The 12,388-nt window shown below is 32.8% G+C and overlaps 1 protein-coding gene across 2 annotated transcripts in view; it reads right to left on the bottom strand.

Annotated features, from left to right (window-relative positions):
- Positions 1-1,167: 1,167 nt before the first annotated feature.
- The window catches only part of LOC118269735 (neuropeptide F), a 43,264-nt gene continuing 32,043 nt past the window's right edge, over positions 1,168-12,388 (bottom strand). For both annotated transcript variants that reach the window (XM_050706899.1, XM_050706900.1), the window contains 2 exons: positions 9,322-9,370; positions 1,168-1,670 (listed from right to left, as the gene is read on the bottom strand). In XM_050706899.1, coding sequence (XP_050562856.1) covers positions 1,626-1,670; positions 9,322-9,370 — 94 coding nt within the window. In that variant the 3' untranslated portion in view covers positions 1,168-1,625. The remainder of the gene's footprint in view (positions 1,671-9,321; positions 9,371-12,388) is intronic.

Below are 12,388 nucleotides of genomic sequence, written 5' to 3'. Positions count from 1 at the left end.
CAACGAGCCAAACCACCTCAGATGGGGCCAATACGACGAATGCCTAATCCGGAGCTGAGAACTACCTAGCGGGTTTACCGGGGCTCCAGCTTAAAGCAGAAGTAGGAACGGGGTGGTTTTAATCAGTAAGAGTCTGACACTCCCTTTCGCCTCACTCAAGGCGGGAGAAGTCACTGAATGACTTTCCCCCTTAATAAAAAGTTAGTAAACGATTGCAAACATATCTGAGTCCCAGTTTTTAAAGGAATATTGTCAAAATTTATACGCACAGTGACCTTTAAGGCTATGAAACCATTGATCTCAAAGAATTTGAATTATAGAAATAGTTGGAAACAATCCTCTCATAGAATAGATCCCACAATCAAAGGTCAGATAGATATTAGGAATTTTGTCTTATCAGTTTACCGTTGACTTCTTAGCATTGTGGGGAAACTTCAAACGAATCTTGTAATTACAAGTATTATAATGTCATTTTCAAGAAATTCTTAATCAGTTCAGTTTTAGTTTTCGAACTTTTTGTACTGTACAAATGAATATCAAGGATAGTGTCAAACGACACGTAGGACTCTCTAAAAATCATATTAAAATGCAGAACTCAACTTTTTAAACTCGTTAAATAAATCTGTTTCTGTAATTTTATTCAACCCTAACTATTATAAAAATATAGAAATAGATCTTTATTGAAATGGCTTCAACAGCCTACACCGCACAATAATAGGTAATAAGTATAAGTTACATCCCCATTGATGAAAAATCATGAAAAACTGCCTCGTTGGTCGAGTGGTCGAGTGGTCGCAAGTGCGACTGCCGGACTCGGGTTCGATTTTCGGGTAGGGCAAAGTATTGCTGGGCTTTTTTCGGTTTTTCGAAAATTTCTCAGTAGTAGCACGAAGTTTGGAATTGTGTCCAGTATATGGCAATAGGCTCACCCCCTTTTATATGGGACTTATAACACAAATGGTGAAAAGGGGTGTACGTTGTATACCGGCATTACGTGTCGTAATGAGCACCTCTGCCTACCCCATCGGGGATAAGAGGCGTGACGTTTCTTTTATGAAAAATGTATTTCTTCTGGAATAACCTATTCACAACGAATTAACCCAACAATTTCTAGTTAGAGCTGTTTATACCCCGTTCTAAGAAACAGGAAACAATAAAACAAACAAATTAATATTACATTTTATCAATTGCTTTTATTCATAACATTACAATGATATTTGATCCGTAAAGGTACATTGTTATTTTGAATTCTATGACTTAATGACTCTTAAGTTAGGTAAACAGTAGACTGAAAATCGTTTAAATATCTAAATACAATAAGATACAAATCATTCTTTATCCAACGGAATCTACAATAAATAATCAAATATAAAAAGTTAATAAATAAATTATTCAATAAAATAAAATTCATAAATAAACTATTCAATAAAATAAATAAATTTTTAAATCAGTCATAAACAGAACGCAAACTCGTGAGTCTCTATTAAATATGGGTTAAGGTACACGTTAAAGGATAAAATTTACTTGGAATGTGGTACTTAAACGTTTAAAACTGTTAACAGTAATCACGAACATTGATTTAAATGACATGGTTATTAATATGGATCCCGAGACTGTTGCACTTCTCATCTCCTTCTAGCGTACGCCAGCCAGGCGGGTAAGTCCGGCTTCTGGAAATAAAAGAAAATAGAATTATTTCAATAGATATAATGGTAGCAGTAGCAGCGCGACAATCGAAATGCTACTCATGAATATGAGCATCTAGCATGGCTTGAAACTAGTCGAGTTCCTCGTCAAACAATAGCAGCGATAATAATCGCCGCGTTGTGTGTTGTGAAATGCTGCTCAAGAATATGAGCATCTGGCATGGTTTGAAACTATTCGAGTTCCTCATCAAACAGTAGCAGCTACAATCGCCGCGTTGTATGTTGCGGAATGCCACTCATGAATATGAGCATCTAACATGGCTTGAAACTAGTCGATTTCCTCGTCAAACAGTGACGTGTGTAAGTATAACATAATAATTAATTTAGTATGTCTCAGAAAAGTTATAATAAAATTAAAAATGTATAATAGTTTCGTCGGTTTTGTTAAATCTAAATATCTATGACAAGACCAATGGAATACCTTAACGAATTGAATAAACAAATGAATAATTATTTATGAATATGAATAACAAAAGTAATTAAATTACGTCGCTAAGTAATTACTATCGATATTAAATTTAGTAATTATTTTACGCCACGGTTATTGTAATGAATTCATTAAATACTGTAATAATAATGGCGTGGAACAATTTATATTTAACGACCAATACCGCAACTTTATTGAAATTCAATAAATTTAAATGGGTGTGCGCCCTTACCATGTGTGATAAACTTACTTCGAGTGATAACTGAGTAAGAGAATGAAAGGAACTTTATTACTATTTACGTTAGAGTTTGTACGTTCAGAAAGTTATAGCAAATGTAAAAAAGAGTAAAAAAATAATATTTTATTAACATCATCATACAAGAAATATGTAATGCCTTAGTCATTGTCTCCCAGTCAATTTTATTAAATTTTTCAATCAACAAATAATTCATATCCGTAGAATCAAATTGACATTCAACAGTTTTTAGTATGGAACATTATTGTCAATACTCAAATTATCCCTGCGATATCTGGCATTCTAAAAATAAGCCCTAAGCTAAGCTAGAAGAAATATTGAAACAAACACAAAGGTATCTCAATTATTGTAAAACATTCACTTTTTAAAAGAATAACAAAATCGTATCGACTTTTTTTTACTCAATTTTATCAATATTCTAAATCCATTAGTAGCGCTTGGGGCACTTCGAATAATCCAATAAAGAGGCGAATAAATCCGCATATGGAAGCTACATTGAGATGCAATATCGACGTTTATTCTTCATATTGTGCTTCAAAGGAATAACCGCATAAAATATCACATCAAACGAATGCAGTATAAAACGATTGAATAGGAATTGGAAATGAGAAATTCTTATGAATGGTGCTTTGATATCCATGGAATTTTGTTTTAAATTAAATCTTTTATTAACTTCTCGTATATAAGACAACAATAGAAAACACACTGAATCTCGTGTGGGTCCGCGTTCCGGCACACGTACGTAGGGTTAATGAGATTTTTTATGGCATAAGACATTCATTAACAAATGAATAGACGTATCATCTGATTGAAAGCAATCAGTGCCTCCCATGGACACCCGAAATCCCAGGGGCGTTACAAGTGCGCTGCCGGCCTTTGGGGAGTTTGTTGAGGATTAGGGAGATTGGGTATTCGGTAATTGGGCCTCCAGTAACCTCATAGGCACGATGTAACACAGCGAAAGCGTTGTTTCACGTCAGTTTTTTGTGAGGCCATGGTATCTCTTCGGAGAGGTCAACCCATTCATGCCGATGCATGGTTCTGCCACACTAATAAGTTTTGAAATAAGGCGATTATCCAAAAAGTTTTTAAATTATCTATTTTAAACCTAAATATCAGTCACCTATCTTAAGTTTATTAGTCGACTAAATATCAAAGCTTTACACTATACATTTCAAGATTATCACTAACAAAATAAACCAACCTTTTTCCTACAAAGCGTTAAATTGTCACACATAATTGTATCAACACCTTAAATACCAGCAAAATATTTAAACGACACAGTACAAGTTGTTTGTTTAGGCCTCTTTATTAATTCACGAAAGCAACACCAAAGGTAAAAAGATCAAAAGAAAACGAAACACATTTAACTTCTAGGGCTTAATTAATAAATTGTGTTTGGGATTAAACGAACGTTTAAATTTAATCTTTAAGGTCATAGATATAAGCTGCTTTCATTTGTCAAAACAAATTCAATTTCGTGAATAACTCCACTGACACGTACTGGAAGATAATTGAATAAATTCAATCGTTTATTCAAGTACAAAAAGTTTGTGGAATACTATTTCTAGTTATTCAATAGTTTTCTAATAGTGCTATTGGGTTGGGATTAAGGAACTATTACATTTGGTTGGAGTGGGTCCTGTCGAGTGTCGAACTTTATCAAGTTAAGAGTGCTTCAACTGATTGAACTCGTTATTGGGTTACACATTGTATAAGTGATTCTGGATTCACTTGGCTTGGGCACATTTTCCTTGTTGTTCAATATGGTTGAAATTCAATATGGCTTTTAAAGAATGTTTTTGAACTACGATGTAATTTCTAAAGTGGAATACTTGGAAAAGGATTTGCTTTATAAAAGGCCAAGTATGGCTGAGTATTTAAATAACCTTTTTATAGTTTGGGTTTGTCAAAGAAAACGAATGAAATGTATTAGGGTATATATCTATTAAGTAAATTGATATTTTGTATCAGAAGTGGGATGAAGAATTAATACGTGCTTAGTCAATGATATAATATGATAGGGTTGAAACCTAAATCAGGTTTACTTTGAATAAAAGTGAGTGTAATTACATTTCTTTAGTTGACTTTCCCAAACATTGAATTACACAACGCCTACAGATCAAGTACGTAGATATAGGTTGTTTAACTTGACGATAATTAAACCTATTTTATACTCGAAAATACAATTATTAGGGCAATCTTAACCCGTTCTTTAAATAGAAGTATCTAGTAGTGAAGACTAAACTTCTATTTTTTGACAAAAATAACAGTAATTTCTAGATATTTACATCACGCCTACATTCTGAAATATAAAATAAATCACATAAATTTCAATATTATAAATAAATTTGAATAATTTATTCAACAATTTATTTTTATTTAAACATAAATTGTAATGTAATAAGCTGTTTCCTTTAAGATTGTTTAGCAATTAATAAATAAAACCATCACAATGAATTATCCTTTCGAAAGGCAACATTTTGTTCCGTTAATCATTTTGTTTGATGGGAGTAGTAATTTGAACTCCAGTGACCTTTACACAATGTTTAATTTTGATTGTACTTCATAATTATGTTTTAAGATTATAATGCTTGATTTACTTTAAATTACTAGAGCAACAGTAAAATTACCATCGGTCACTAGGCCGTCTTAGGGGCGGATTTCATCTCCCATAATTAATCTGTTTTTCTTAAGAGGTGCTATTTCAACCATTAGACCACGGATTTCCAACCATTGGCATACAGCACAGTATTTTGGGCACATCAATGCCTTTCGTTATTTTCATGCTTAAGGAAGAACATAACTTAAGGAATATCAAAAAAAAAATTGATGATACATGTAGCTCCTCAAAAAACATTTCTTTAAATAAACTTGTTGAAATGAACTTGTTTAAATAAACACGTTGTTACGTAAAAGTTCATCACCTCTGCTCTAGGCACTATTTATACCACCTATCAAACCTTTGCCTGTAAATCAGCAGTTCTTAGAAAAACCAGTGACAGAAACACACATTACTTCACCTCAAACAAAATTCCTTTCATCGATTTTATAAGTTCAAGCGAATGCTATTCAATTTTAAATTAAATTCCACATTCAATGTTGGATAGTTCATTTGCACTTAGCTGTGGCGGTATAGTCACTACCTTTATTAACTGACTGTAATCTGTCAAAGCGTTTTCTGAACCACTAATATAGAATTTCGGGTGTAGTAGAAACAAGGAAACAAAGAAATATGTACCTAATTGATGATTGATAAAACAATTAAGTATATAATTAAACAATAAATCACATGTCAGTTGTAAAATTACCTATGTGTCTAAATTTTTAATTGATTTACTACTAGATGGACATTAAATAAATTAACCCTTTACCTTTCTGTATAATAATACCTAAGTGTGATTTTCCAAGAAATTTAACTAGTAGACTGTGTTTAAGTAATAATACAAAAGTAGGTATTGATAAGACTGCTTCATTGGTCGAGTGGTCATCAGGGGTCTCGGGTTCTATTTACCTACGGGTCGGACAATTTTGTACTGGGCTTTTTTCGGTTATTCGAAAATTTCTCAGTAGTAGTACGGAGTCTGGAACGATGCCCAGTATACGCCAATAGGCCTCACCTCCTGCATTACATGGAACTTAATAACACAAATAATGAAAAGTTGGTATACAGTAGTAAGTATATTGTACAGTGGCATTAAGTGCCATAATGTACACCTCTACCTACGCCTTCGGGGATAAAAAGAAGTGACGATATGATGATAAAACATTACAAGCGAAATACACATACTATGTCATCTGTAGATATATTCTGCATAGGTTAGACAAAAACAAATGTAACATCATATTTACTCAATAGCATTTCTTATACACCTACAGGGCGCTCAAACTATTGTCGAACGCAGGTGACATTTTACTAGAGAAGGAAAAATACGATAACCTATCAATATGATGCACCACCCACATGAACGATGGCTATAATGGAATTGCTCTTTCATGGTATTGGTATTTTCCATTGAAAAAAAAAATGGTGTTACAGCTATAATTCTGTAAGTACTGTAGGCGGTATCTGCCATTTTTAAATTTAGAAAGCCTTGTTACCTTGTAAATTGTGTCTATTTTTACCCGACTGCCAAGGAAGGGTTATGTTTTTCGCGCGTATCTTGTATGTATGAGCCTAATATTCTTTATTACCTCATTTCTTCGAAACGGCTTGATGGATTTCGACAATCAGGGCATCGTTCGATTCGTCTTAATTTCCCAAGTGTTCTTAGAAATGTGACGTAAAACAAAAACCAACATGGCGGCCGTGAGGCGCCCTAGATAGAAGTAAAAAAAAATAAAAAAAAATATTTGCTACAATATGGGTATCAAATTAAAGAGCTCATCATGAGGATTCCAAAATGGTATATCACTGACATATAGAAAAAAAATACTATGTGCAATTAGGTTCTTTATTATCCAAACTAAATACTCGTATAGGTACTACGCGACGCGATTGACTAGCGGTTTCTGAACTGTCGTTTCGTGTCGCGGGTGAAATCTTGAGAAACACATAGCCGTATTATAACTAACTAAAAAGTGTTAAATAAAAATAAATAAATTAAAAAAAATAAAAAAACCCGACTGCATAAAAAACACAAAAAATAATAATCTTATGCGAAACATAATTGAGTGTAACAGTCGGGGCCCATTAAATAAACTAGACTAAAATCATTCAATATGGGTCCCGACTGTTACACTTAATTATGTTTCGCATAAGATTATTATTTTTTGTGTTTTTTTAATACTGATTAAATGAAAATGCTATTATTATGTATGTACTTAACCCTTACTTAAGCGCATGGGGTCAGGACTATTCGGAATAGAAAAAAGTGGATTACAGTGTTCAGAATGTGCTCAAACTCTTTGTAGCTTCCTTAATACCTGTGGGGTATGGAAATTAGTCACGACCAAAACATAACGCGTGTTCACGTATTGCCCTTCCTCCACCCCCAAAAAAGCCTCAACGCACTTGTGACTGTTCTAGTGTTGTAGATGTTCATGGGTGGTGCCGATTGCTTATCATCAGTTGATCCGTCTGCTCATAAAAACTACCTACACATTACTATACATTTGTGGAATTCCGTACCTAATGGTGGCCCGTAGGTTTAAGACAAAACCTATCACCGACAGGTACCAATGTGACTTTTGCCGAGTTATGTACATGTATTTTCTATGATAATTTAGACACCATTGACAAACGGTGAAGGAAAACATCGTGAGGAAACGCGAGAAATCGCGAGCCCGCATTGAGCAACCGTGGTGATTAATGCTCAAATATTTTCCGTGCGAAAAGCGGGAGCGACGTTTGGTCAGCTGTAGCCACTTTATTGGCTGTTCATGTGTGTGTGATGTCTACCTAATGGTTTAAAGAGCGTGACCCTAATTCAGTTACAATTTATTTGTATCATTTTGGGTGCTATTGTCTATTTTAGTAGTAATAATAGAAATTCCAAGTATATTTAGATACCTCGCAAAGAGTTGCTATTTCTGGAGACACGCAAATAGGTTTTGTGTTATCAAACGTTTAGTTGATACAAAGATTTTATTTACCAAACATAAAATTAAAACAATGAAAGATTCCTACCACCGTGGGTGCAAATGATAAACAACCTTATTATAACGGGTTTCAGGTTTCAAATTTATTATTGTACATTTCTTTGTGTTTGTGAAACTGGCCCGTAGATGGATATATTTTTACCGGAAAATCTTTTGTCCTAGTTTATAATAGATGTGTGTTTTATACTGGTAGATAGACAAATATGGTATATTTGTCTAATATTCAAAAGCGTGACCCCGCGAAAAGAAGCGGGTTCAATGAACTGGTCGAGTTAAGTGAAAACTGGTTTCATTTTGAAGTTGTTAGAACCAGATTTGGGTTTAAAAGTGGTTGTTGGAAAACTGAAAATGATGAAATGATTTGGAATTTATAAGGGGAGGTTCATAATAGCAGTGTCTACTTCTTGTAGCTGATCAACTATGTTTGTGTATCATAGTGGAACAATGAAAGTGTATTATAACGAATAACTACTCTTATTCGTTATAATACACTTACATTGTTCATTATTCTGTTCTGTTCTAAAATTATCTGCCTGGATGGGATTTTATTTAACTTCTTTATTCATCTTCAAATTGAATTAACTGGTCCGGGGTATGAAATTTCTTCACAATTATAATCTTCAATCACAACACTTTTTCTATGAAAGTTGTGGAAGACAATTTTTAAGTTCCTTGTACATATAGTTAAGTAGAATTTTGAGAATTTTTATAGCTTGATGCTAATATTTCGACAAATTAATACCTACGAGTGACGTTATAGTTTGTGTACCCAATTACAAATAATTTAATAACTTTCAGTTCTTAGTTATCGAATTATCTAGTCCTGCAATTAAAATAGGTACAAGTTACAAAGGCGAAAAAATAAATTGGATAACTATTTCTTATGAAAATTAATCTTGTAAATAAGTAGGTAATGTTCTAATTTCTTAGACTTTCAAGATAATATTTAAATTATATTTGGATAGTTAGGTACATACTCATAATTTTAAATTACAATTTTATGCTTTTTAGGTATCTTGTGTTACTATAAAATTAGTATTTCTTTTTCTCATATTTTTTTTTATCTGTCTGAAGTATGTGGATGTCTATAAAATTCATACTTTTAAATCTTTTTGAGCACCTATATTTCTATCACTTACTTAGTTATGGGATCGTGAGTTTCTGTGGATTTATAACTAAAATGTTATGCAAATAATAAATGGGAAAATAATGAGATACTTAGTTTTTTCCATATTTCGTGGTTGATCTAACATTTAGGCAATAACAGAGTTAAACAGAAAATTATCTTTATGTAACTATGTATATGGTGTAAGTGTGTATCTGGAACTTACCTCAAGATCCTTAGCCCAGTTCGTGTAGGCATCAGAACGCTTCCCGAACCTGTGGACAAATAACGCATTTTTAAATATTTCAATAGTAGATACATATTGTTATGGAAACACATAAGTACGTACATAAATTGTTTATTTTTCCAAAATTTTGTCTTTTCGCACATTTGTTGTTACAGGAATCTTTAGGTTCACTTTAGTACCTACTTATAGATAATATACCTATGTTAACGTACACGTAGGTACTGGAAACATGGACATAACAGGATGGACGAGTAGTTACTCATAGACGACATGGTTATAGTTAGAGACTTTCACATACATTGCAAAATTAGTGTCAAAATCAAAATAACATAAAAATATCAACTTCATTTTTAAATCAATTCCCGACACCAACAACAAAAAATATCAACCCCAAAACACACTCTGACACGTTAGACATAAAGTACACGTTGCAGTCAAAAAATAAACCTTGAAACTTTACGCTGAACAAGCGAAACCGAAACATGAGTAATCATGTCAGTTTTATGCAAAAACCCCTGTCGGGCCGTGCGTTTAACTGTCGTGGCCTTTTTGAAAATCATCGTCAAAGTCTGTCACTAGCAGAATTCTCTTTTGATATTGCAAACATTTTTGAATTTTGATTTTCCTTTGATGATTTTGGTAGTTACAACATGCTATTGAAAGGTTCTGATTGACATTATTGGTCATTTTAAAATCGTTATAATCGGGAAGGATTATAATTTTAAGTTATTAATTATTATGTTTTTCGGCTTACTCACGTAATTATTTTACGAGGAACTGGACTAGTTTCAAGCGATGCTCTGCCATGCTAGTTACAAGTTACTGCTCATATAATATGAGCCTCTAGCATGGCCATAATTACGTGAGTAAGCCGAAAAACATAATAATTAATTTAGTATGTCTCGCGAAAGTTATAATTTAAACAAAGTTTAAGTTATTTTTTATCATCGATGTTTTACGATATTAATATTTTAAGTTATTAGTGTAACACTTTGTATTACTTACATATATACTCAGATTGTCCAGTTCCCATAAAAATAAATGTTATAAAAATAGCTTCCTCAAAAATCCATGGTTCAAAAAGGTTTGATATTACAAAAAATAAACTAAAATATACCACAAGCCTTCCTTTTTAACTTAACATATTACTTATATGAGACATAAAAGTTTTGTAAAAAAACATCGTAAGTAAAAAAATAAAGAAATCTTTTTATAAAAGGTAACAGATATGAATAACATTACGTGGTAGGTACTCTGGTTCGTGCTTTTACGATAATGCTTCGTATTCCATTCGCCGTGTATTTTAGGAACCCGCAACCAAAGGGTACGAGTAGAAACGAGACAATATTAATAGGGCGGCCCGTCTGTTTGTCCGTCTGTCACTGGGATCATCACACGATTCATCTATGCTCATAATAACTCGCTAGATAGGTAGTTACAGTGTGACGACACATGACATATGACAGATGCTGAGATGACAGAAGTTGACGGAAGACGGATGACGTCATAAATCCTGCATCGCATATATTATGAAGAATAAATATGGATAGAAAACTTCAACATTCAACAGTTGGGCAGAAGGCCCACCGGACATAAGAGGTAGCCTACCTACCTCAATTTCTTAGGGAACTTTACTCTCTGTTCCCTAAAACAGTTTTCACAAATATTTATCTGTTGCCAATTTACGAATAAATTATTATTTGTTCCAAATTATGTTCAATGTTTCAGTAAAAACAGAAAGTTATATAAAATTTAAATTTACACCTACCATTCTATACAACAAATAAGATTCTTGCTTGTATTTGAAAAATAATATAAGGAACCCATCGCAGAAATCGTGTGCGAGTCTAACTTGCCCTTTCTTGCTTTTTTAGCTTTATTACAACTTACTTCTTATTTTGTAAAATAACAAAATTTACATTACAGGTGACTTATTTGTAGAGCTATATTCACAGTAAAAGCACATTTATATATAAGAACTACAAAGGTGATATTTCCATGAGGAAAACAAATGATAACATTACAATAATTTTCCTTTTTAATGTGCGTAGTAGAAAGACAGAATATGATGTTAGAGAGACAAATAAAGCGTGTTTTAACAAATAACATAATAATTATAAGTAATAACAGTGTTTTTGTACAAGTCATTTCATAAACGGAAAATACGTCACTTTAACCTAACCACATCAAGTTTACAGCATTAGTATTATAACTCAGATACTGAGTATCTAGATAATCAAGGAAATCTATACGTTTTACTAATATCATTACATTAGCTGCTGCTAGCGGCTCCGCCCGCGTTCCCATGGAATAAAACGTATTCTATCACCTAATTCAGCTCATATCCTGTCTAAATAACAAATTTAATCAAAATACGTTTAGTAGTTTCAACGTGATTGAAGGATATAAACATCCTAACATACTACAAACCACACAACGTGTCACATTTATAATATTACTATGATATTCATATTATAAATACAAAAGTGTTAAAGTGTTTATCTTTCTTTCACGTCTCAACGAACCGATTTATCTATACGAATGAATTTTATTAAAGATAGGAGGCCGTACAGTGTTCTGAAGTAAAGAACAGAACAGACAGAACTAAACTGCGGACTACAACAGGTAACATTAATTAACATTCACTATTATACAACAGAAATTCTGTAATCATGACTTATGAAGGTTAGACAGACAACGGTGTGTAACTTCCCTAAACTGTGCTTTTAACTGTTCTAACTAATCTTTGTATAATTAGTTAGAATGCATTAATTTGTGAACAAGACTGCGTTTGTAGGTTAACAGTTAAACAATAATAAACGAGACATTTAAAACAAGAAAAATAAAAAGTATATAATATTCTATTAATTTAGAACATCTACGCTATTCTGTAATTTTCAATTCGTAACATTCGCAGTGAATTCGATTGCGGTCCGCCATGTCATTGGTTGTGAGAAACCTCGACCAATGACGGACAAGAATGCGATCGAGCTCACTTCGAATGTTTCGAATTGATAATTACAGAATAGCCTAGCTGTTCCCGATT

Source organism: Spodoptera frugiperda, chromosome 30, assembly GCF_023101765.2.
Source record: "Spodoptera frugiperda isolate SF20-4 chromosome 30, AGI-APGP_CSIRO_Sfru_2.0, whole genome shotgun sequence".
NCBI lineage: Eukaryota > Metazoa > Arthropoda > Insecta > Lepidoptera > Noctuidae > Spodoptera > Spodoptera frugiperda.
The sequence above is the reverse complement of the archived record's forward strand: the minus strand, read 5'-3'. Positions and strand labels throughout refer to the sequence as shown.